General features: G+C 36.8%; 1 protein-coding gene across 1 annotated transcript in view; it reads left to right on the forward strand.

The window, feature by feature from the left end:
* Positions 1-776: 776 nt before the first annotated feature.
* Positions 777-27,861, forward strand: part of NRG3 (neuregulin 3) — a 395,272-nt gene continuing 368,187 nt past the window's right edge. The window contains exon 1 of the mRNA XM_086899838.1: positions 777-896. Coding sequence (XP_086755964.1) covers positions 845-896 — 52 coding nt within the window. The 5' untranslated portion in view covers positions 777-844. The remainder of the gene's footprint in view (positions 897-27,861) is intronic.

The following is a 27,861-nucleotide window of genomic DNA, read 5'->3' on the forward strand; positions in this document are numbered from 1 at the left end:
TTATGGCTGCTACTATCCCCTCTGCCTGCACCATCCATCTCTGCTCTCTGTCAGTCATAATCTTTGGGAGTTAGAATTTCTATTTTTAAATTTCTTCCTGAATGGTGTTTTATGGAGTTTTTCTCCTTCTGATATAGTCCAGCATAGCCATTAGTGGGAAAAATAAGAGCTGCACTTCAATGATTCCTGTAGAGATTCTGGCTTATTGGGCTTGGGGAGAAGGGGAAGAATTCCCTGTGACTGAATCTGCAACAAAAGAAAGTGTGGTTAAAAATGAAAAATAAGCCTAAATCTACTTCTGATCCATCTATCTCACAGCTATTTTCACAGGTTTTTCTCTCATACCCTCATTTGATCCTGTTCATATGGGCAGCACAGCACAGTGTGAGCAGTAGGTCTGAGAACAAATGACAGGATATCCAACACCTCATTGCTGCATTGGAGTTCAAGTACTGCTCTTACATATCTGTTGCCTAAAAAAGCATGCAAAAAATTCCAAAAATTAGTTTACTCAAAGCATATAAAAGCAAGCAATAGACCTCACAAAGACTTGATTAAATAATATCCTACAACTGAGGGCTGTAACTTAAATAAGGGATGGTGAGTGGCCCCTTACGCCTAACACACTGACAAATCACTTGTATTTTCTATGCATTAGTTTTGTTTCTAGAATAATTGGTCTTGACTGTCTCAAATTAATTGAGCAGAGATCACTTTCTAGTAAATGATGCAAATTCTCTACTTTTCATTTTGTTTATCACTCTATTACAGAATAAGGACCAGATATGGAAAGGGGAAGGCAAAGGAATCCAAAAGTGCTCCAAGCTCCGAAGAGTGTTTCCACATGCAGCTGGGAGAGATGAATTCACTTCCATTTGTTTTGACTCAACAAAAAAGTGAGTTACATAGCCAGTGAATATACTTGAGTCCTAGAATCATCTGTTAACACTTGTGAATGCCAACCTGTAAGATTAGAATCTGACTCTAAGCTATTGTTCATTATTGAGACTGAAGAGATGTGTTTTCCTGCTCAGATAATGGACCCAAGCAGGAATGATTACCAAGTCCTGTGGGAGACATTATCTAAGCTCAGCTTACATCCTTGTGGAGATAGGTGGAGTGTAAGGCTACAGCTTCACAACTCCTTATCTCTTACAGGGCTTCAAGGAACAACATACAAGCTTGGCTTTCCCCGTTTCACCTACTGGGAATGGGAGAACTGACATTATGTTTGGTTTTTCTAAATGCAGAAAGTAGTTCCCAACAGCAGTTTTTCCTTCTCAGAGGCAGCTCTGCCTCTCTACCTCCTCTGTTCCCTCCCATAACCCACATACTTCTGTTCCCTGTGCAAAAGGATTCCTTCAGATTTGAGTGTTAAAAGTAAAACTGAATTCTGTATCATGATATAAGGCTACAGATAATTTTTTGTTCATATTTTGTTACCTTTGTGTTTCATCATTGTGGAGCTTATAAATGAACAGAAATCTTCACTAGAAAATCAAAGTGACCTATAGGATATTTTTAAATGATTAATTTTTAGCACTTAAAAGATGATGATATAGAGCAGATTACTTTGGTGAATTTGTTATATAGTGAAATTCTGGAGCGTGACCATTGAGGTTAACTAATGTCCTTCCAGTAGGAGCCTACCTCAAACAGTAGGGAAAGATACAGAACACATTCCTCCTTCTTCTCTTCCTTTATCTATCACCTTTATCTTCATTAAAATATGGATTAAAATTCTTATCCTCATTCTTTATCTCCATTAGACTGCTGTCACTTGAATAAAATATCTTTCCCCTAGCTGTTTTCTAGGGATGTTATTGTGCTTTTTTTGTGTAGAGAAATATACAAAACTTTCAGTTTTCAAATTTTCATCCAGATAGTTGTTTGAAAAATACTGTGATACTTTATTTGGAGAAACAAGATTCTTTTCTTTTTTGCTTCTTTTACTTCTAGAGTATAGCAGTATTTTTTTTCTTGCACCACCGCTCTCTTATCAAGAAATTACAGTAATATAAAATATGCCATCCAATTACATATTTTTTAAAAAATAAATTTGTGATTTCTTAGCAAAGAAATCTTTTTTTCTGACACTATGTGTGGAATGTGCTTTATATTGTGTTTCAACCAGCAGTTTAAACATGCCTCTTGACTGCTAAAACATGAATGGCAGTCTCACTAGCCCATCTGTTTAAAGTATTTTTGAAGTGCTATAGCACAAGCCATAATATTTATGAAATTTCATATTCGTTTGGATAGTGACAACATTTTTAACTTTATCTCTTGTTTTGTTTCTGGTATTATTGCCATAGAGAAAAAGATACTTCAGAAAGGAAAACATATGGGAGCTTAATTCTGCGTACAAGGGCAGAGCTTTACATTGAATAAGCAAACATTTGTGGTTTTATACCTTTTATGTTTTCCTGCAGGAAATAACATATGCCCTGAGAAGTTTGGGAGCAATTTTCACACCTTGGAAGGCACAAAGCCTATGTCTGCCTGGCTGTGTTGTTAGAGTTGAGAGTAAACCCAAGCAAACCAGTGTAGCTCCAGCAGCATACACAGAATGGACCTGATGTCAGAGAGCCTGAAGCTGGACTTGCTGGTTATGGCCATTCCCTCCAAGTTCATCTCTTGCTGTGCCAGACAAGAGTGTTGAAAATCAAACAAACCAGCATAATGAATGTTTTACTGAGCCAAATATTCATAACATAAAACCAGGTTATTCTAGCTCTCACACCATCTAAGCATCATTCAACCGAACCTGCCCTTGTATAAATCGAGATGAATATGGTTAAAGTACAGTAATCAGTAGGTTATTTAGCTCTCGTTAATTTTCCTTTTTCTATCATCATATTCTCTCTAATATGCCTTCAGATTCTGCTGAACAAAACGTATTTTTAGTTTCTAAGCATGTTTTCTTCAGCTTGCATCACTTGCTCTAGTTTATGCATACATGAATGCAGCAATTAATGTGAGCTGTTTGTACATTTATCAGATTATATTTACCCCATTAGTTTCCCTAATGGCTAAGCAGTGATTCCTTCTCTGTCTGCTGTGCTGACCTCTCTTGTCACAGTGGGAAATATTCTCCTGTTCTCAATAATATAATTTACAGCCTTCAAGTTGACATGGTGGTATCATTCACAAGAGTCAAGTTATTTATGTTCAGATGTAATTTTGGCACATAACAGCCCTGGAGGCATTTAAAAGACTTGTGGGTGTGTCACTTAGGGACACTCTTTAGTGGTGGACTTGGAAGTTTTGGGCTCGACAATCTTAGAAATCTATTCCAACTTAAAATGTGATTCTGAGGGGCAGTCTAACTAGTCTAGTCTGAGGTCTAACAAGATGGGAACACAGAAACCCTGGTGTCCAACAGCAGGATGTTAAGTATAAGGTGTTAAGTATAACCAAAATTGTCAGTTTTGAACATTCATAACTAGGGAATTAGTGCCTAATTCATTCAAGCTTCAGCTGTGTTTGGTACCTGGAAGATAAATTAAAGACAGGAACATAGTTCTGAAACCAAAAGTATTTTCAGAATTTTTAAATTAAGTATGCTAAAATGAAAATTATTCTACCTTAAATCAATATAAACTTATCTGAAGATGTTCTGGGAAGTATAAAATTTATATATATAAGGATGCCTTCCAATTTGGCTTAAGTCCAATCAGATGAACACTCAGCACAAAGCATTATTACAAAGAGTAATATGGTCACTTTCTGTCATTACTGTGCATCTTTTTCCTTTGTAGCTTGTTAGTTCTTAGCATGATGGAATGATTTTCCCTGCAGTTTAAACAGATTGAATAATTTTTAGATACATTTCAACTGCTTATATGCCAAATCAGAAGAATTATTGTGAAACAAATGCAGTAAGTTCTGTGACTCTCTTCTGTCTTAGGAACCATGAGGCAAAATACACTCAGTGGACAAATAGAGTTTTTCTGTGCAGTGACTAGATAACTATTTCTGCAATTGTAATACTGATTTTTTTTCTAGTTTAGTGTTATCATTTGGCAGTGTGTGTTTTTCACTTTCCTGTTTTAATTCTCCTGAAGTGCTATTAGTCCTGAAGACCAGATGATTGGTACAAGGAACACTTTGCTAAAACAAATATGAAATTTGTTTAATTTGCATAAAGTCTGGGAATTTGTTTGTTCCTTTAGTTTTGTTTTTTTTTTCCTTAAGCTAATATTCAAATCCCCCTAAAAATTCAAATCTCTACTCTTACATAATGGGTACCAGATTATCACACCACTCTTTAGAGATAACCATGTCATCCATGTATTAAAAAAGTGTCAGATGATTCTGATTCTTCTTCTTCATCTCACTTTAACTCCCTTTAAGTTGGATTATAAACAGGACTCTCCTATATCCTCTGTGCATATCTTATTACTGTCTTGGGGTCCTGTGGCGCCTGCAGGCAATAATGCATGTAAATAAAATTCAGAGCTGCTTTGCACAGGATTTGCAATGAGAGGCCCTACTTGGTGTATTACAAAGGTAAGAGATTCTTTGTGTGGGGGGCATCTTTTTCCAGAGAGGAAAACCACTGCCCCAGAGCAAATCACAGGCAGCACCGTCACACCAGCAGTGACAAACGCCCTCCACAGGCAGTGGCCTCTGTCAGGTCAGACCCATTCCAGCCCTCATTCCACTCCTACTGTGCTCCTTTAAGGAATGTTCAAAGCCAGATTTAGCTGATTAATGGCAGCATAACTGGCTAAAGTTTCCTATAGTTCAAATTCTGTCAGGGCTATGGATGTCATGCATCATCTTTTAGGTATGAATAGTGGTGAATTAAATGTAAGAGCTGTGCCTGCTCTCCAACACCACCTGCTTAGCCAGCAGAAACAATTCCATACTGAAATGAGAAGCTGTTTTTATTAAAAAAAAAATCATGCAGCACTCTTGTGATTTGGAATTCACAATGTTATTTTTTTCACTTTGAGTAGAAATAATATGATAATCATTTTCTGCCAATATAGGTAGATGATGAGAGCTCTTAACCTTCAAACTATTTTTTTTCCTAAGTGAAAGCCACCATTTTTCAGCATGTTATGCTATCAAATTAAAACAGTGCTTCACAGTAGTTATCTGTCATTAACTTTCAATACAGAATGATCTTTTAAAGTATGTCAAGTTTGACTTGGTAACTTTGACAAAGTATTGCAGTTGGTAAATGTTAAAAAACCCACAGTTAACTTGAACAATTTCAGGTTTAAGTTACCAGCCTGATGTAGGGAAGCCCAGCATGAGATGTGCTCCACGTTTGGTACCTTAAACAAGAGTCACTGCAGATGGTGCTGGTCTTTCCTGGGGAGGCTAAAATATAATTTTATAATTTATAATATATAAAATATAATTTTGCTTATTGCAGCAGTTAACTGGTCCTTGGAGGTCAGACTTAGCTGGTCCTCCCACTCTGCTTAAGGTCTATTAAGGTATTGTCCTAGGGTGACTACAGCAGGGCAGGTATGTGAAACTACATGACAGTTTTACAGAGAACTTTAAACATGGAAAGTGTGGCTGGCTGTCTGACCACAGTGCTGTATAGAAAGCATGTTTCTTACCTTCATTCAAGCTGGGTTGAAAAAGTGCTACCAAATGAAAGATGATTCCACGTGGAAAATACAGCTCCATCACCTACCAGCAATAAAAAAACTGTCTTAGAAGTGTTTTAAGAACTTCAGAAATATTAGCTGCTGAAGGAGTCTGTAAAAGAACATGGGACTGTAGATAGAGCAATCATTCATCATTTAAGATCTGAATCATTTTCTTGCTGACTAAACAGAAATACATACCAAAGAAGTCAAATAAGCCTTTCCCATTATTATATATGATTCATGAATTCCACATATTGTACAAATGCACCATTAATCTAAAAGGAAGCAGTGTTTACCAAAATAGCACTTATAGGTTTATAATAATATCTAAAATTATTTTGCAGTAATCATGTTTTTTCCCCAATAGGTTTACAGTATCCACACTCAGAACCAGCCTTTTTGAAAATATCAGGATTTGTTTGCAATGTAACTAGCACATGAATAGTTGGAACCTTGTCTGTTCCTCACTGTCTGTTTGCATTTCTGCTGCAGAATAAAAAGAACCATACAATCTGCTATCAAAGGTGAACAAATGTATAACATTAAAAGTCAGAAGAAACTAACATTAAAATCTTTTTGTTGCATCTGTACTTACCTAAGTTTATTCAAAGTTTAAGCTGAAAGATACATGGTGTATGTCTGCAGATGTTTGCATAAAGGTGTGGTGCAGGTGATAGGGAAGGCACCAAGTTCAGCTACGAGGTTTGTGGTGCTTTGTCTGCTCCTGGTAGCTGTGAGAGTGAGGGAAGGCTTTGGCACCTTGTGGCTGCTGAGCTCCTCTCAGCTGACCCTGCTCTCAGCAGGAACAAACACTCCAGGACCTGCTGAGGTCACATCCAACCTGAATTCTCCTCACTTCTGCTTGCAACCAAGTTAGCAGCAGAGTGAAGAGGTTCTGGGAAGGAAATAGGGTGAGATCCATATCCCTGAGTGTCCTAAGAGGGTTTTTTGGTGTTCTCCATGAATTTCAAGATGACTAGTAAATTGTGGAGCTGTTCAGGAGACAGTTTTGACCTTGTGCTTTGTTAATATTGTGCAAAAGAGCAGAAGCAGTAATTGTCAAGCCAGTGGCATAAAGCCATTTGAAGAAAAGGTGACTGAAGTGTTTATGAGGATTTATGATGAAGCATTATGTAATCTAGTCATAAGAAGCTTTTATTTTCTAGCTAGAGAAACATATTTGGAGCACATGCATCCAGACTTGGCCTTAGTCCTTGCTTTCCCTGCTTTTGAACAAGGCATGTGCTGTAAAGAAAGGCAGTAGTGGTAGGATTTGCATAAAACTAAATGTGCTTTTCTGATACAGAAACTTTGGCCTTTTTTTGGAATTATTTTGATACCCATGTGTAAGTATTTCAAAGCTTACCACTGCAATTATTGGGATTTGTTACTGTCACTAGATCTGAATATAATAACGAGCATCTCTGATGTAATATGCAAATATTTTTTTAAGTATAAAAATATCAGCAAAACTTCCAGCTTTGCACCCACTGCATGAGTACATTTGTGTCACATACACGGACCTGGAAATTTCTCTTCTTTTTCAGTTGGAAGGAATTAGGATGCTGCCATGAAGGCACTGGTGTAGGAGTCAGGGCTTTCCTGACTGCACCACAGATTTTCTCTGCAGTCCTGAACAAGCCATTTGATTCCCACCACTGTAGCTTTTTATCTGAAATTGAAAATGCTGTTTTTCTGTTTCAGATAGTAGTTTAACAAAATGTGTACCAATCGTGTTTGAGGTATTAAGATGTAATATTGATAGGTGATTTTATAAAGTAGTACATGAATACATTATTATTGAAATTTTTGTTTTGTACATAAATTACTTAACTCAATAATTACTTTAAGGAGTTTTTATTTTAAAAAAACAAAAAACAAACAACACAAAATCTGCTCATCTTAATCCTAAGAGTATTCATGATTTGGCCCCAGAAAACAAAGTCAGGAAAACAACTATCCTTAAATCTGTTGATTTCATGGTATTTCTAAAAGCAGATTAAATCTTGATTGAAAATAAATCTTGATATTTCTAGTTTAGAATTAAAGAATCAGCAAAAAGCAGCTGATGATCTTGACAGTGAACTGAATATCCTCAAGTAGTGCTTGCATTGTAAAGTAGAGAGACAATAGTTAGCCTGTTACCTGCATTATTAATGCAAACAATATTTATGGTGTTGCTTTCATCATTAATACTGTATTACTGTATTACTTGTATTACAAGCAGCAGAACTTCCAGCTCTCTTAGTGACTCAAGCTGGAGAGAGCTGCTTAAAGAGGTCCCCAAATTAGTGGTGCCAATAAACTTATCTCCTGACTTAAAGGTTTAAGAATTTACCAAAGTCCTGGTGGCTTTTAAGAATTCTTCTCCAGTATTGCTCTATTGGTTGGTCTAGCAGAAGTTTGTAAGTGAGACTTGTAGGCACTGAAATGTTGCTTAGCAATTTGCTTAAGCCGTGGTTTTTCTATTGCCCTCCTGCTGTGCTTGAAATTCACCCATTTATGCTTAAGTGTGACAGTATGAAATAAGCAGAAATAACCATTGTTTGTTTTATCAGGTCCCTGGGACAGATTTGTCAGCCTTTCATCAAGCAAGACTTGCATTGTCCTCAGCAGGATTTCTGTGTGATGAGGGACTGCTGCATTTAGTGCTTTGAGTTTTTAAATATTACATTCTTTGTGCCTGGTATTGACAAATGCGCTACTCTAACACCATATTTATTCTCCATTGAAAGCAGAAGCTTGCTTTGCCTCCCTCTTCTTGATTCTTGTTGATGTTAGATGAATTTACATGGATGATTGCTCCCTTAGCAAGCTTATCTATCATCATAACTGTGAGATATCCCTACCAGTGCAAACCAGAACAGAAGGGATCACCCAGATTCTGCTATTTATTCAAAGGACACATTAACCTTCAAAATCTAATTTATTGTTTATTTTCACATCCATGCTATCCCACGTATTTGTAATGTTTTTATAAACTGTTCCCATGAAGCAGGTAACTTTACATTAGCTCAAATACCTCATTTTTATGAGTATCTGAATTTTGTTGCTGCTATACCAAGTCTGCTGTATTTCTGCAACTAAATTTTGTGTGCAATCAAAGCAAAGGGTTCTATGCTCAATTACATTAAAGGTTTGAAACATTTTTATGAATTAATCTCATATAATTTAATGGGAGACTGGGGACAACTTATGTGAAATATTTCTTCCTCTATTTTCTTAATTTCATGGAGGTTTTTGGTTTGCATATTTCTTCCTTGCACTCACAAAGTATCACCCAAACTGCAGCATCCACTTGGAGGTGTCTGGTGTGACACAGGTTCTGTCCTGTGGAGTGTTGTCACCTGAGACACAGCACATTTAAAATTTCCATGTTGAATAAGTTTCTTCATGCTCTTGGTTTAATTTCTTCTTCCCTCTCTTCATATTCTAAGTGGGTATACAGGCAAAAGCAAAGTCAGTAGCATGCCCTTGGGAATTTTTTTTTTAATATATAAAGTCTTACTGGTGAAAGTTTGAAAGGAATTTTAGCTCCATCTCCCATCAGAGACTTTGAAAAATATTCCTTCTATATTTAACAATTGTAATAATTCTTAAATCACATGCTCCTCCCACACTTCCCGAAGGCAGTCAGCACACAAGAAACAGATGGAAATATGGTACAACTTCACATACAATGATACTGTCATTAAAAGCTGACTCAGGTCTTTTGGCATTCTCTTCAAAAGTAATCTTGAGGATTACAGCACTGCATTGATTAGAAACTGAAGAAGATAGTCCAGAAACAATTTTTTTTTATTATTATTATTTTTTTTTGTGCCAGTATTGAGCTTTCTGGATCTTTTTCTTTCCTTGACACAGTGAAAACAAAAGATTCCAAATGTTTCCATGTATCTGAAATTTAATTGATTGAAACAGATTTTCAGCTTAGGTCTCCTTTGTGTATCAACTGAAAAGAGAGCGCACCCTGGACTGGTTAAATTGATATTTCCTAATGGTTCTCTTATGTCTGGCTTAAAAAGCATTATTCACTTGAAAAATCTTTACTTAAAGCACTTTGGCCAACTCTTAGAGGCAGTCTTTTTAGCATCTATTTTAATAAGTAATTTTTATTAGCATTTGTGCAATATGTGAAGAAAAGTCCTCTAAAAGAAGAGCCCAGACTAATAATGGTAGACGAGATCCCAAATGGAGACTTGTAAAACCAGAGCTGTCCCTGCTAAAGCTACATCTTCTAGGTTTTTAAAAATACACAGAGAAATGTTAGACCCTTTTGAATGGCATTTACACAAGCCAGTGCACAACCCAAAAGTTTAGTATTATGCTCTTTTTCCCAAAGAATTCATAAGCTCATATGACTTGACTCAAAGCCCTGAACCCTCTTATAGAACAGAATATTCAGGGGAAAAAAGTCTTTCCTTCCAAAAAAACCCCCATATATTTTAAGATGAAGGTTAGATATCTTAGTGGTTGGAATATTTTCATTTGCTATGAGGCCAAACTCTTTCATTTGCTTCATGAGGCTTTCTGCTTCTCTCACATTCTAAAATAGTGTCCAAATTTCCATATACAGTAATCCAGACAAGACATCTCCACAATTTGCCAGTGAAGCTGTTGGCTATGTATGAACTAGTTCCATCTGCAGCCTAGAGGTTTGCACAGATTACAGGGCCATAAAATACTCTGACCCTAATTGTCACCTTCTCCACCTTTCAACATATGCAACTGTTGGACCAGAGAGGGAGGAAAGATGTAACTGCCATGAGTTTATGGTCTTTTGAGGGGTGTGAAGGAGAGATCAGATTTTTCAATCATCATCTTTCTAAATATTTTCTATATTCTCATTTGATTGGAGTTTAGCCTCTCTGATTATGTGAATGTACCTTAGAAATACGACAGTTCATCATATATACCACAACAGAGAATATAGCTGCTAATACCTTTTCAACAGACTATAAAATTGGAAATTGCTGATCTGATTTTGAAGGTCATTCAGAGACAGTTACCTTTTCTGGAGTGTTCATGTGAGAATCTTTGGTTCCTGTTTTAGCAAGGACATCGAAGAATTTCCTGCTGGCAGCTGGCTGAGTCCATTGCCATCTTTGTCTCTTCGCTCTGGGGTTAAGGAGCCTTCAGAGCTTTTATTAATCTCAGAACAGAGAGTATCAGTGAAGGGTTGTCAGGATGAGTGACAGACAAGAGCTCAGCTTTTAAATGCATAGTCAAATCAAATATATGTTATCCAGAAGGAGAAACAGGAACAGAATCTCAGACATCTTGTTTGGATTAAATCTCTATCAATCGTTTAATGTATATTAACTCGAAATGATGGATGTAATTTCCTGTAAGTAGAGCTGTAATTTCTGACTGATTAGGAGCAGAAGGAACACTGTTAGAATAAGACTGAACTCCAGAAACTTACATCTCATTTGCATTTAACAGGTACATTGAATCCTTCCTTCTGACCAGAATCAGAGCTAGTGGTGCATCAGTTCTTAAGTGTTACTTGTTGATTTAGTGCTAGGTGAAGGCAAATGTTTTCCTGTTATTGCCAAAACAAATATTTATATTTAAAGTAATTAGCTCCTATCACAGAATAGGATATATTTTAAGCTTATAAAACCGCATATTTAATGATATTTTTCTCCAAAACCACAATCAGTTATAAAGATCCAATAGGGGATTGAAGAACCTCTATAAAAGTGCTCTTAACTTTTCAAGAATGTGTCCTCTGTCTGTCTTCATTGGGTTTTATGTCTGCAGGAAACTCCAATTTTGCATGAGGATCTATCATGGATTGAGAACCTTTAACAATGTGTGTTGGTCATTTAACACTATCACAGGTGATGAAAAATATGTTTTCATCCTGGTTTTGAAAGGTTTCAAGGGAATATGTAGTCTAAAATATCAAAATTAAATATATCAATCCCAAATCTGTAGTTTAGAGAAAATATTACATTTACAATTGGCAATTTACATTTGGCAAATTAATACAATTGATTTGAAATCTCAATTAAGGTAAAGTAGCAGATAAAACATGTTTGGCCTTTATTATAAAGAGATTCAAATTGAAGATTGTCTAGAACAGCTACTGAGTAATTAGGGTCCGGAGTGTTGTTCTAGGAAAGTTTTCAGAATATGATTTTAATGTCTATACTTGGGTTAAAGGTTAAATTCACTCATTAACATTTGTCAGCAAACTCTTCAGTGTCATTAGCATAGCTGAAAATACTAAAGATCACTATTATGCTTTTCCTCCAGAAAATGTGGCGTAGCCCAGCTGGTGTTCCAATTTCTATTACTTCATTTTCCTTGAATATTCTGACTCTTACGAGATAGTTTTTTCTTAAAAGAAAACTTAAAATGGTTGTTTTTATTGAAGGTAGAGTGTTACAAAACATACAGATCGATATATAAACATGAGTGAAACTAATTCATAAATCCTGTTTTGGAGTAACACCTTTATGTTTCTGCTATTACTGTGCTGAAAAACAGTTATGGCATATCATGCCTTACTTTCCTCTTGAGAATGTTTTTTTAGCTTAACATATAGAAAGTTCTTTGTAGTTATTTTGGGTTGGGTTTTGTAGGAGTATACTTCCGTAGCCTAAAGTAAAATCTCTTAATTGCAGGGAGGGCAGAATGCGTAGTGCATTTACACATTGAATCTCAATTATTTCATCCATATGTATAGTCCCATCTGCTCGAGCATGCTGCACTCAAAGAACAGGGTGGCCTTCTCCTTATTCCCCCACCTTGAAGAGGATTTCAACAAAGCAGCATAATCTGTTCCAAACAAATAATTAATCCTTTTCTTGTGACAGATCTGGCCGGTGCCATCAGCGGTGAGCTCAAGTTTCAAGTGCTCCTCGGCGTGGAACTCTGCAGTTCCACTGTTGGCAGTGGATCCAGCAGGAGGTTGGCAGTCCCACTGCCTGCAGCCCCATGCCATGGGGAGCCTCATGACACCTGAAATTTCCTGCCCCAAGCAACTTTGTAGACCAAAATCTAAAACCTGGGAATATCAATGAGAGAACTTTGTTGCAGGAGAATGTTGAATAATGAGCTTGTTTGATGTCTGTTATACCCACATTATTCAAATCTGTTAATTTGGCTTCTTAGAATAAGCAGAGTGGGTCATTCATTTTTTAAGCTCTTCTGTTGAGATAATTATCCATGAGTTTTACATAGGAGTGTGTCAAGATGGAAGTGATATGAGATTGTTTTTATGGGAATTTAGTGCATTTAGATCTGTTCGAATTTTCTGTTCTCATGTACATCGAATTTCTGATAGGGATTTTGAATAAATTAATTAATATTGTGAAAAACACCAGATGAATGTGTTTTGCCATGGAAACTTGAGAATTCATGTAAATAATATAAAATGTTTTACCATTTTTATCTTGTGGTGATGCTGTTGGTAAGATGAGATGTTTATGGTGTGCTAGTTAGGAGGTATGAGAGAAGCATAAAGAGCTTTTTGCATTCTTAAAGGTTGAATGGGCTGCTAAACAAATTTGAAGCTGTTCATGCATTCAAGTGCAGCTGCAGAACTTAAGCTATGACTGTGGTTACAAAAGGTACTGAGCTACAGCAACAGATTTGATTCTTTGGGAGAAGTGTTGGGAATGTGACGTTGTAAGAAATTACCTTTTAGAAGAAAATACTTTTCTAACATGAGTTCTGAATTCACTAATCAGGTTAAAACCCTGAACACTTTAACCACCAGTGGTGAATTACATACTCCACAACTTTCAATATTCAATACAGGAGTCTTTGTGTAAATTCTCTGTTTTCCTAAGCAACAGCGTTAAATCTACATTTTTTATAATCCCCTGTTAGTGAAAAGCAAATTACCAATCTCATAAATTCATTGTAGAAATAAATAACACATACATTTGCTGTGCTAGCATGAAAGAGGAGAGGGACCCTGAGAGGGGGTGGAGAACCAAAGTTTGCCCATATTTAGTCTCAGAAGGAAGTGCTGGTTTTGTAACCAGACAATAAGAACAGCCAGGTCAGTTGTGGTCACCTAGAATTTCTCATTCTTTTCAAGTCTTTCACATCTCAATTCAAATGATAAGGCACTAACTTTTGAGATTCTCACATGATTCCCTGCTTAGCTCACGTAGTCCTGGTCTTAAAACTATTTACAGAGAGAGCTGTCCAATAGTTTAGTGATCTCCAGGGGTCGAATGCATATGATTCAGCCCAAATAAGTGCATACTTTAAGCAAAATCCTCTCAAATTGCCAGTTTTGCTTTTCTCCCCCTCTGCCAACCACCTCATTTCTATTCCCAGCCTTCAAAAGGAGCTTCCAGTATCTGCAAAAAGAACTTCTGTCAGATTTGCAGCTGTACCACTTCCAGATCCAGTTAATAGAAGTCTATCCCATCAGGTTTTTCTGCTCATTGGTCTCTAACCATAACAAAAATATGTTTATTTTGTTACTAGCTGCTGCCCTGTAAATCTTGTAGGTTGCAAGTAGTTCCTTTAAAAAGCTGATCTAGTGTCATTCCTTCTTCGTCTTCTTTCTGACCTGGCTTGGAGTAAAAGAGCATAAGAAGACAGTTACAATAATGTGTGGAAAACATAGCAAGAAATTGAGTTTGCACCAGCAAATTACAGGAATCAACGAAGCAGGAATCTATGTACACATTGTTATCATTTTGGCACACAAGAGGAGAAGGGTGTTCCATCTTGTCTTAAAAGACATTTTCAATAATTAGTCTGGTAAAATAGCAGCCTGTAAGACCAAAATTACCAAAAGCTATGCAGAGAAAGCAAAAATGGCACTTTCATTTAACAGAAAAGAAATTCATGATATTGTGTAAAGCCTTGCTGTTCCCTGAATCGTCAAACCAAACATTGTACATTACTAAATGTCATAATTTAATTGTATGCAGTTTTCTATTAAAATCTGAGTTGATTGTGTAGGAAAGTATACCCAGATGGTTGAGCCTAACCACATTTTATTGTTTCTCTTTCCTCAGTTATGGCTCCCTGAGCTATAAATTTGTGTGACTTAGCGACGGTTCTGTGCTGCTGCTTTACAGTAGTTTGTGTCTGCACAACTCCAGCTCACCCACTGCTCTAATAACCTCATCAAAGTCCCTTGGAGATAATAGCATGAGACAAAACATTATGGAGAACTTGCAAGTGTGAAAATAGAAAGTTACAATAGTGAGGACTAGTCAGGGGCTTTTAATGTAAAACTGGGTAACTTTGAATATTAAAGCTTTATGATGCAGACATTATTTCTTTCAGCTCTAAACATAACATATTGCTTTTCTCCTACATTTTCCTCTAATCATAGCTTGAAAACTTCAGAAAATGTACATTTTTACATTTAGATCCCAATAGCCAACAAGGAACCTTTCAATGTTCTGAGCTATCCATTTACAGAACATCATATTTCCTTGGAACATGCCCACCTGCCTCAAGACACGAAATTATATTCAAGTCTGATTCATAATCTGTTTGCTATTGATTTTCAGTTTGGGAACTTGTGAAGCACAAAAAGGAGGGTTCATTAACACACCCCCTTTTCCTGTTCCCTGCAATACTGCTTAATGCTGCAGTTTGGTGGTGTTAACAGGGTTTTACATCCCAGAGTATTGTCTGTTGATACCAGTGACAGAATCATTCATCAGTCAAGGTTTCAAACTGGCACTCAGAAATCTGCAAAATGCATCTGGTTTATCTGTATTCAGCAGTAAAATACCCAGCCTCTGTAACACACTCACAACTGTTTTCCATCTCCTCTGTTCACACTCATCAAGCAGGACAATGTTTGTTTCTGTTAGTTTGTGAGCTCTAAAACAGTAGAGATCTGACTCTTCGAAGGCCCCTAGAAGATAAGTGTGATCTGTGCTGTGTGATTAATCTGTAATACAGACATGTGATTTTCAGAAAAAGGTGGGAGACACTTAATTCCCAGTGCCAGAATGCAAACTCCTTTTAAAAGTTATCATTAGGCTTGAAATCTTGACTGTGTCCAGACTTGATACATTTTCTCATGAGCATGCTAAGTTTCATAGGGATACCAGGCCCGTGGATTCTTCAGGGAATTATGGAAGCTTGGACAAAAAGTGATTTTCTTCAACCCCAATAATAACTGTACCCATAAAGTGTCCCATCTTAGAGATTTTTTTGTGAGAATAAGGGAAAGGAGCAAAAATATTCATCAACAATTTTATGAGTTCTGAGCTGGTTGTAAATACAGGAGGGTATAAGGTGACAAAGTTCCACCTGTCTTTGGTGTGATGTTCACTCACAACCACAATAAGGAGGAAGTGCTGCTGCGTGGTTACCCTAGAACTTCATCTCTGTGGTGCTTATATAGCTTTTCATTTAAGTGGTTAATCAGCCTTTTATCATGAGTCTGTTCTCTTGTCATATGAACAAACTGAAAACAAAAAATTTTCATCCTTTTTATATAAGTGTAGATGTTCATCTTTTTAATCTGATGAAAAATTATGAACCTTAAGTACAGAAAATGGGACAAGAAATAATTTTCACTCCCCCAAATTCTCTATGTCCTAAATCTTAGACATATATTTTGGGGCTTATTTTTTATTTTTAATTTACATGTTAATTGTTCTCACCTTTGCTTCTTGCTCATCATGCATTCCTTGGATCTCATAATGTTTTCTTTCATTTTTCTTTTTCCATCCCCCTAGTTTAACTATTCTGAGTTTTGGGGCTGGTTTAGCTTCCAGTGTCCATCCCCCTTATAAAGGAAAGCAGCTCAACTGTCACAGTTTCAATTATATTAGAGCAATGATGATAGATCAATGGAATATCAAAGTGTGGTATGCTGAATGTGTTTCAGTTTTAATTGATTCTGAAGTTAAAAAGAAATGCAGCTACTATCTTATTTCCATGAGTAAATCTGTAAGAAAAGCAGCATCCATAGGAATGTTGACTTAAAATGTGAGTTAGAACAGCAAATGATTACTGGCATGCACAGCTTTCCAACTTATAGTAATTCTCATCCCACATGCAAAGAAAACCAATATCTACCTGTTAAATAATTTTGTTCTTTAGGTATTATCTGTAGGAATTCAGTACTTCCATTCTTTGGCAGAAACAAGTGAGTTACAAAGGCATTTAAATAATTTCTGTCTCTTTCTATGTGTTGCATAAATCAAGACTAACACTCTGCAGGTATTCTGGAGTTTGTCCAAATTACAGACTTACTATGTTGCAGATAGTTTGCATGTTTAATGAACATTTTCAGGAAGTTTATTGAAAACAAATTGTACATTGAAATAAGACATCTGATGCTTGAGTAAAAAAACTAATACTGTGATACATTTTTATTGTGTTGTAATGTTTTATAAATCTTATAATGTCCCCTGCACAGTATAATTTTCATTTTGTAGTTTTAGATGTACATATACATGATTTTCATCTTTAAGTTCGAAAGATATTTAGTGTTTTATTGAATGTAATGATGTAAGAAATGTAATATTGATTCAGCTCAAATGTGTTGACAAGTTCTTGACATGATAAATAAATTTAATATTGTAATATTAAGTAGCTTAAATACTACTCATTACTAATAATTTTATTTATATATACCAAACCTGCAGCAGTGTGCCAGTGCTCCTGGCCAGCACAAGCAGGCCACATAAATGACATGTGTCATGTCATTCACAGGCAGCATGGTCACTAGACAAGATTAAAAGATAAAGGAATGTCCTTTTGCAATCCTAGAGTTATAAACATAGAGAACAACACATATGACAACATAGTTAATATTACATACAGCAATGCCATGCCACAGGTAGATCATTCTTCATTTCTTAAAGCCAAAATCCTTCTCTCAGTTTTTTCTCCAATGTCTTTCATGCCTCATGGATAGGATGCTACTGTCTCTTCCTGTTCCTGCCCCTGCCCAGCCCCTCTCTTGCTGTTAGAAAAAAGACAGGATCACAGGCATATTGCATCTATGCTCTTTTCTCTGTGCATTCTAGTCTAGCCTCATTGTTCCAGCTTCTTGTGACTGACACAGTACTTTCGTACTACACTGCTGTGAATCACTTCTTCTGTATGTTCCTTTTACATATTCAAATGGTTTTCCTGATTGCAAATTGCTAAAATGCTTGCAAACTTCTGGGAACCTGGACTGCTGAAAACTCTTGGTGAAATGCTGTGCATAATATTATTATGAGTGGGTGCAGGGATTTACCTCCCTGTGCATCCTACCATGACTTCAGAGGATGTCCTGAGCACTGGCATTTGGGGAATAGCTGCCTGCACAGGGTTTGCCCTCTCTTTGCTTGGCTCTGAGCATCTCCTCTGGGAACAGCATCACAGTTATAAATATTTTTAAGATCTGCAATAGTTGGAGATAATGTGCTAGTAAAAGCAATACTAACATAGCACCTGACAGTATTCTGTTTATTCTGCTCAAGAAGGGATTGAAATTAGAGATTGGTGATTGATTACACCATTGATAATGAGTAAGAAGTTGACCTCAGCTGCAAACAGGGGCAGAGCAGATGGCAGAGGCATATGTTATGCCCTCTTATGTGAGGGAAACACAATAGCTGTCTCTCTCCCTCCTAACACCTTTTACTTAGCGATAACCTTGACCATTTTCAATAATGGCTCAATCTGCCCAAGAAAAGAATTCACTCTGCTCAGTGCTACTGCCGTCTTCCCTCCTACTGATGAACGCATTTACTACCCTATTTCATTGGCTTCAGGGCAGCCCTCAGCATCATTCCACCCTCTAAGATGCACAGAGATTTCTGTCTTTAGAGTTTAGTTTCATTTTTGTCCCCTTTCCTGTTCTGCTGTGCTTTTGTGTGCGTGTCTATGGCTGTGTGTGCTGGTGTCCCTGTACCAAGAACTTCCCTGCTGAAGTTTACAAAAGCTTATTTTGGCAGTCTCCATTAACCTTCTTCATCAGTTTATTGTGCCCTGAAAATCCAGATACACAGAGATGGCACAATGTACTTCACACATTGAAATGTCAAATGTTCTTTTAAAAAATCTGAGCTTTCTAAAGATGCAGCATGAATAAAACTGTTAGTGAAAGGCAATGTGCCTATGTTTAGTGTAGTTTCTTTGCTCTGCATGTCAAAATAGAGCACAACTATTTTTGGGAACACCTGTCACCACACTTACCTCTGTTTTGCCTGGTTATTTCCTACTGACATTCATTTATTTTCCTATTTACCACCTTGCAGTCGCAGCCATGAGAATCTTTGACGTTTGGGATAACTTTGTGACACCTCTCTGCCTTTAGAGGTTCCCTAAAATATATATGTTGCTCGAAAAGTATTATCCTTTCTTTTTACTTTCAGGTTTTTATCATCACTATTGTTTCATTTAACTTAGAGCACTCTGGGGCATTGTTTGTACAGTAGGCAAAATAGTTATATTTGGCTTTATTAGGGAGCCATAGGTCCTCAGATATAACTGGAAATCTCAAGGTGGTTAGATGTGGTTTTCAGGAAGTCATTATTTCAGTATCTGGCAGAGAAAAGATAAATATTTATATAAATATTAGAGCTAATACTGCAGATACTTTGACTAAACCTTTGTGCTTGATGCTACAGCTCTCTTCAACCACCCTTCATTATTTTCCTTCCTATGAAACACATAAAGAAAGGGCTATTGCCACCTGAAACAGAAATGACTTTATGTTGAATGATACATAACCATTTAAAGACAATAATTCTACAAATGAAGCATACTTTAAACAGAAGTTAAGGAAATTGTTTGGAGGGAGTCAGACATTTACAGGAATAAAAGAGAGCAAACATAACTGTATAAAACAATACAACATTTGGATAAATGCTTACATAATAATTGACAGATAATTATTTTGGATCAATTTCTGAACCTTTTCCTTGATATCCAAAATTCATGTCAGATGAGAAAGATTTACCCATTAAAATTTTGAATGTTGTGCCACAAAGAAATTGGCTGGCTTACACAGGAAGAAACTCAAAGATAAAAATATGGATTAATTTGGCATGTTGCAGTGTGGAAACACTGATAGACTGTCCAGGATATCTGATTTCAGAGCTCTTAAAATGAAACCCTGAATTTATGTGATATAAACATGATATCCAGGTAAGAAGGGGACATCTGATGAGGAAAAAAGCACAGATTTTTAGAATTTAGCAATTTAGAAAGGCTGTTTTAGGTCTGCTTTTTTAGCTAAAAGTTTGTAGCGTCTGTGGCTATGCAGCTTTTTGCGGTATGTGTTTAAACAAACTTGAGCCACTATAATAATCAGAAAATATGCTAGAGGGAGTTTCAGCTCTGATACAGGATGAAGAAGGTATCAGGACAGAGTGAGCATCTATCACACATACCATGATGGTTTTCTCTGTTGCTGGCTATTGCAGGCTGCTCCTCTGCTGCTTTAAGGAGTAGCATAAAGCCAGCACAGTTCTCTTTCCCTACTCTTTCCAAGAACCATGTTTTTCCATGGTTCTTAGTTATATCCATTTGAGTTTTAAAACAATTGCAAACCTAACACTAATATTTGTTTATAGAATTCAGGTATAATGTTATCTAAGAGAAGCTGTGTAACCCTTTCAATTCAAACAAAAACATTTCAGGAAGATTCTGAGGAATTGTATGTAGATTCAATATGTAGATTGAAATAAATGCTCCAGTGAAAAGCATACAGTGTTTTAGTCTGAACATGTTTGTTCATTTCCACTCTACTGAGTGCCTTTGATTTGCTCTGTGTTGTGCTTTTTAGTGCACTAGAGCTTCATAAATATAAATATTGCTGATAGCCATATAATTATGGACAGATGGACAAGTAAAATCCAACTGAAACTTCCTTATTTTCAGAAATGGAATGAAGTTTGTTTGTTTGCTTGTTTTAATTCATATCAAAGATGCAAAGAAGCAAAATTAATGTCTGCAGTGGTGGGAGCAAGGCAGAAGAAAGCATTACATAAGTCCTCTACTTCCCAATCCCATTCCTTCCAAAACAGTTTTTCTGACAGTGTTTGAAATCAAATTGTGTTCCTCAAATCTCTTATTTCTATATCGGTCTTACATTGGAACACAGGCCCAGCAGTTTTGGGGGGAAAGAACAGCATAACAAAATCCACTGTAATCCTCTCTTGCTCCCAACAAAGCAGTTCAGTCTGTTCTGCTTCCTCTTATCAAAACTGAGTTTTTGTTCAGCTTCAGCATTTTCACCTGTGAATCAATGTCCAGAAAAGTTAAAAAGGATTAGGGAAGAGATAGACAGGAAAATGCAAAGACACAAAAAGCCTCACTGAACTTTGATCAGTCGTGTGGGCATGTGCCCCAGGTGCATCCATTCAGAAAAGCTGCAGCCTATCCCTGCACTTCCTAGAATTCTCCTGAAAGCTTTATGTCTTTCATTTTCAGTCTCTGTAAAGGACATTTATTAGGCTCAGAAATGCTACAGGGTTATGTTGCATCTTTTCTAACGGTGGGGTTTTTAATATTTTAAGCAATTTGTGAGACTGGGGTTTAGTTTATCAGACAGAGGAAGCAATGAATCAGCAGTCTTGAAACATTAAGCACTTGGAGGTACTTGCTCAGTGAGATGCCCAGCTCAGAGCAGATTAACACCTGTGAGTACAAATGGCATGCAAAGGGTGTGAGCATCTCGGGGATACACTGACTTCAAAATGTGCTATGACCTTAGACAGCTGTCATCAGGGAATAGATTTGGGGCTTTGATTCTTGCTGTTTGTTTTGAGGTTTTTTTAAGTGTTTCAGGAGCATGCTTTAATCGTTAATGTTAAATAAAAAATGGTTGGAAAGCGAGCTCTGGCTCCAAGGCGGGCTGTGCAAGCTGACTGACTCCCAAACCACGAGAGCAGACTGCAACCACTGATGCAGGCCTTGCACCAGGCTGATTCCACACAGCAAGCAGAAATAACACTGAATATAAGTACTCAGGTATCCATTAAAGCTTGCCCAGGATATTGTCTCGGGGAGAGCTTTACCTGTCCCAAAGAATGAAAGCAAGAGTTAAGCAGTGCCAACAACGAGGGGTCCCATACTTGCTTTTCTCTGTATCTTTTTCTTTAAGAGAATTGCTGGAGCCAGAGTATCTGCACAGCAAGGAACTACACAGCCCATGTTCTGTAGTCAGTGAGCCAGGTTTTTATGGGATTTTCAAGGAAACAACCTCACTGATTTGTTTATCTCATTGAATAGACAGGGTTCTCCTCATCCAGAATCTAGTCCTTAATGAGGTTTCCATCAGCACCGTCCTAGAGTATATGGAAGTAGCATAAGACAAAGAATCAGAAAAAAGGGCACAAAATACTGACTGTTCAGCTACCAAATTAGCTAAAGAGGATAAAAATAAACTATAGCTATTACTATATTGCAATTAAACACAGTGCAAAGTGTGGGGTTTGGCTTTCCAAGCAATGAAAGAATATCACAATGATGATACTGCATGTCCTCCTTCCTACCAGAGCATAATTATTATAGAAAATAAGTACTCATCCAAAACACCTGAAGTTATTCACCAGCTACAACAACTTTAATAAACATTTCCTGGATTTGGGATTATTTTCTGCTTTCTATTGTATCTTTTCAAGAGAGATAAAAAAATCTCTTTTCATCTAAGTAAGACCACTATATTTAAACCCTGAATAAATATTTAGTAAGGATAAGCTATATGTATTTTAGGAGCTAAACAGAATTTTCCATCAGGATTCTAAAGATCCACATAATTAAACACACATTGTGGAGGGTATGGTGTGTTTCTTTGTTTGTTTGTTCTTCAATGAACTTTGTTTTGTAAAAAGCATTTGCAGTTGATTACATATTCTTTGTTTATCTACTGTTGGCTCAACTGATCATTTTGAGCCCTTCATTTTGCAGCCAATCAACCTATTTCCTTTGTACCACCACAAAAGACATCACTGCATTATTTGAGATATTAAAGTCTCTCTGATTTTTTTTTTTTTTTTTTTATTAGAAATTATTAGATAAATGGAGAAGCTGATTTCATGGGGTGTCTCTGTGTGAGCTGTGTCAGCTGGTGGATGATCACCAGTGCCTTGTCATGTCTGTATAAACACTAATCAAGTTCTTAGGGTGGAGATGTGCATGGATTGTTCTGTGGTGTATGAGACCAGCATTTCTTGGCAGGTATAAAAGACAGACATAATCTCCTTAGCTGCCTTGCAAACAGAGAGATTTATCAGTGGGCTTGGATCCAGAATATTCAGATCTGCTGAAACTGAAGTTTCTTTTCTAGGATGTATCTCAGCACATACCAGAAGGGACCACAAGTCCATCAGCCCCAAACAGATTTTCTGTTTATAGTACCTTAATTGCTCACACTTGAAAAAGCAACTTGCAGTGAAACAAGGCTACCTTTCAAGAAATTCCCCCAACCCTTAATATATGGCAGCAAGAGTGGAAGGATGCTGATTCAAAGGTCTGTCATATTTTCTTTAATTCTGTATTTCTCCCCTCAAGCTCAGTATTTTTTTTGTCATAAGGATTTGTCCTACTTTTCCACTCTCATCTAAAGTATCTGGAGTGCAGAAAATCAGAATTAATTTGCAAGTAAAAGTAAATAAACCACGTAAATTCTCAGGTAATCTCCTTTAACTGCCATGTTATGGTATTGAAAATCAGTGTGTATCTACAACATTTTATATGATGGTATAAATTTTTATAAATCCAGGCTGACTGTATGCTTACAGAAAGGTGTGTGCTTATGAAAACAGGGGACACAAGTAATTACTGGGGCAGCTGCTCCCCTCTACTAAGAATCATAATTATATAAGAAGGCCTACATGGTTTTGATGTCATTTCCTGAAATGGCACCATGTGTGTCAGATGTGTAATTTCGGAGACAGTGACAAATAAGCAGTTGGCTGATTACTAACATGGTAATTTTAGATTCTCTAATTGTGATGAGTAACAGTCACCCAAATTCACCTCTTGCCAAAAATCTGTCTCCGGCAGTTGATTTAATTCCATTGATACTTGGGGTTTTTTTGGTCATTGATCTAAATAATCCCACCAGGAAGCTTCTGATGCAAGGTAGGCCAGGTAGGATGTGGTGTGACAAGGAGTAAGGGCAAAGGACAATTCCCTGGTGACAAGGAAAGTCAATGCACTGAGAATCTCCACATTCATGAAGGTCAGTCTCTCAGCTGCTTCTCTCTTTGCTTTTCCCACACTCTTCCATAGCTACAGGATCTTTGGATTTGGAGGGATTGCTGGTTTTTCTCCTTCTTTTACTCCTGTACCTTTGAACAAAATGAACAGCTTTCACAAACTGAGGAAATGAGCAAGAGGTGCTGCTGTTAGGGAGGAAGCACATGTTGGTGGAAGCAAGTGGAAGAACAGGTGGGATGGGACCCCGAGGCTCATGGGGAACTAGGGAGGGTTCAAAAAACAATTAATATCCTTGTGAACAACACAAATACAGACTGATGTCAGGAGATGCTCTTATAACGCTTGTCATGAGGAATGGGACTATTGTCCTAACCTTGGAGGTGGTGCCTTCCTTGAAAGGGTATTTTGCTTTGTTATATCACAAAGGATATTGCATTCCAGATGACATTTAAAAAACAGCATTCAAGACAGCATTTTTTTTTTTTTTTTTAATTTCTTATAGCAGAGTGTGCAAATAAATTTAGCAGGTGTTATTAGAGCTGGTAGGGGGTGAAAGGCGAATAAAAATTGCTGATAGGGATTTTCTCTGTGTGCTGCTGCTAAGATCCTGCAGAGACTAGACAGTCTTAGTTAAAGCTGCAGTATGTTGGTCTTCATGGGAAATCTATCTCTTTTTATATTATTTCACCGGTGAAATCTATTTACAGAAGAGGAATTTTCCATTCACCTTTCCTGAAACCATTTTTTATTGCTCAAAGTGGAAGTGCAATCTGCAGCTATGTATGGTAAACCAGTGTGATTCGTTATCAGGAATATAAATGAAACATTTTCCTACAAGCTCACCTCTTCTTTTCTGTGTGGGCATACAAAGTTCAGTGGCTGGACTACTCACACGCTACAAGATATTACACTCTGCCGCTTTTACCTCCCTTTCATGTTCTTTTCTCTTTTCTTAAGACACGTTTGCCTAAAAGTAGGCCAGCATGATGGATTGATTTTGGACTAAAATACTCCCATATCCCATGCTCTGGATCTTCCAGCTTTAAAAGTACTGTGCAAGAAAAAATGTGCTTACAAGAAAACTGATGTATTCAATTTATTATTTTCTATTGTCTTCAGTAGAGTTTATTTGGGAAAAAAAAAAAAAAAAAGAGGCTGATTTGCATTAAAACTCTTTTGCAAATTCATTGTTTTGGGGGGAAGGAAAGAAGGATATTTGTCCTCAGAAAATACACAAATCTTGATGGCATTGTTATAAAGAAGTGGGTAACCACTGCAGAATGAAGTTGACACTGGTGAAATGACATGAAGTTTTCCTGATAGAGCTATTCTTTTACTAAGATTCCTTTCTTTTCTTGTGATTGAATTCCCACTCTGCTCTCCTGCAAACAAAACTACGAGCTCTTCTCCTCTGTCCCCATATTCCTTCCTCACTTCATGCTTTTCCCATCTATTTGCTGTCTTTTGTTGCTGAAACTTGTTGCCACCTTTCTGGAGCATATCCATCTCCTACTCTCTGTGGCTTAATCAAGCTCTCTTAGAACAGATACTTGACCAGGATTTCTGGGAAGATAATGAATTGTTTTCCACAAGTATCATTTTGAATGCAGAGCTTGTCAGTACAGACACCTCAGTTATTTTCCTAGCAGGACAAGAGAATACAGGCAGAGATGGATTTTCTTGCTCAAAATTCACTTTGTGCCTTTGTGAAAGGATGAGTTTTTAGTATTTTGACTGAAAAGGGCATTAAACTCCTTGAAAAACCTCTGAATACTCCCTGTTTTCTGCGTTGCACACCACAACCAGCCTGATGCTACTGCCAGAAGCCTCTGCAAGGTGTGGGGAAAGCACAAGGAACCTTGCCTCAATGCCAGGCTGTGTGTCACAGAGCTCCAGAGCGTGGCCAGAGGTGTCTGTGCTTGCAGGGGGGAAAGAGCACATTGCTGTTGGTGCTCAGTGATTAAACAGCCAGCAGAGGCTCATCTGAGAGGCACAAGTTAGCTGTGCACTCCTCAGCTTCGTGTTAGTGTGTTGGTTGGGGTTTTTTGATTACCCAACAGCAAATGCAAATTCCATCACCCGCAGGCACTTTGGTCAATGTCAGTGGGACCAGCTTTTCTGTAGAGCTTTGGTCAGATAAAAAAGGGGTTTTTATCAAGTCTCACATGCCCTTCCTTTCAGGAATTTCTCCTTTCTCCTTACAATGGAGAGAACCACTCTGGGCCATAACTGTGCCATTCATGTCTCCTAAACAGCTGTATGAGCAAACAAGGGAGGGGTTTTTCTACCTCCTAATCCTTCCCTTACTATGGAAACACTTTCTGTGAAATCTGAATTGATTTATCCCCTGATATCACACTGCTTAAGTAGCCCTGAGAGGTGTTAAACTATTGAAATCAGTTGATTCAGTCTTAATTCTTAAAATACACATTTCCTTGGATAGAATTGGACTTTTTTTTCTAATTTGAGGTCTGCCCAAGTAGTATTAAGTTACATCACGTTATGCAGAATTACAGCACTGATTTAATCTTATTTTAAACTTGTTTTTTTCTTAAAACAAAACAAAAAATAATGAGGCAATGTTGAAGTAGAAAAAAAGACAATACTTTAAATTTAATTCAGTGAGATTTTATGCTCACTAGACAGTGCTGTGCATTTTTGTAATAAAAAAGAAGGTAAGAGAAGCACTACTTTTGCCCATCATGGTTGACACCTTGGGCTTTTCCATGTATAACATAAGATTTTTCCACATATAAGATAAATGTTCTTGCACCCTTTTGTCAAAATTACTTTGAACATTTTCAAATGCAAAAATACATTTCCTCTACCAAGGAAGAACTTATACTAAATAAGAGTATTTCTTAAACAGCATTTCAGCATATTTACTGACACTTGTAATAACTATACACATTTTTTTTTGTCCAAAACATTCATATTTCTGTCTTGGAAGATTAAATTTGTGCTATATTCATATTTTGGGAATGGAAGCCAAATGGATGTCTCTTTCCTTGGGCAGAAGCCTGGTATTTGCATTTATGCACAGAATTATTTTCTGAGATGTATTGAAATGTTTTAATTTCATGATTGCAACTTTATTGATGGTTTGAAGGGTTCTATATTTCTTGATTTTGGGTTTTTTTTCTAATATTGTAGTGTTGTTGCAAAGGCTTGTTTTTAAGTGACTGTTGAGAAATTGTTGTGAAAAATTGTGTTGAGGAAAATAAGCGAAGAAAAATCATGTGGTTTTAGCAGAAAAAGTAGAAGACTAAATTTGACTTCTTCAACATAAAATAAGAAAATCCAAATCCTTATATTATTCCATTTTTTCCCTTTTATATTGGATTTTTCTACAAACATAATTATGCTACAGGTAGGAATGAGTGCCCACTGTATTAGTAGCCCCAAGGAGAATATAAAATAATAAATTTCTAGTCACAAAGAGAGGAAAGGCAATGTTAAAATTGGGAAGCTGCAAAAGATATACCAAAAAAAAAAATGGAAATACATAATTTTTAAAAATAACACCAGTGAAATAAGAATTGTAATGTTTAGAAAGAATACCAACTGCTAAGTTGAGAAGGATTGCCTTGATTTAATAACCATCCTGAGCCAATAATAGCATTTTCATATCAAATTTACCAATCTGAACATTTTTTAATATATATAAGTTTAAGACACAGAGTTTATCCAGTTCTTTCGTAGGAGTTCAGCTAATTAAAACATGATAGTTCCACAGAGAATGTGAAACTGAACTGTGGTAAACCACATATAATTTGTTAAATTATAGACAAGAACATCAAGGTTAATATGTCTCTTGCTATTAAAAAAAAAAGGTTGGATTAATTAAAAGATAGTTTTAAGATTCCTGTTTTCAGATACTTGCAAATTTGCAAATGTGTAGCAGTTCTGGCTGAAAGTGTGCAGTAGCTGAAGGCTTCATGGAAGTCAGTTCTGTTTCAGCCACAGCCCATTCATTTCAGTCAGCCATTTATTTCTCAGGCATGTGATGGTCAAGTCTGTGCCAGTGGAGAGAAACAGTACACATAATTATGTCCATAATAATTTTATTTTTTGAAGAGAGGGAAGAAATTCTACTCAAGTAGACAACAGTCAGTATAAAGCCTTCCCC

Source organism: Cyanistes caeruleus, chromosome 8, assembly GCF_971803275.1.
Source record: "Cyanistes caeruleus chromosome 8, bCyaCae1.hap1.1, whole genome shotgun sequence".
Taxonomy (NCBI): Eukaryota; Metazoa; Chordata; class Aves; order Passeriformes; family Paridae; genus Cyanistes; species Cyanistes caeruleus.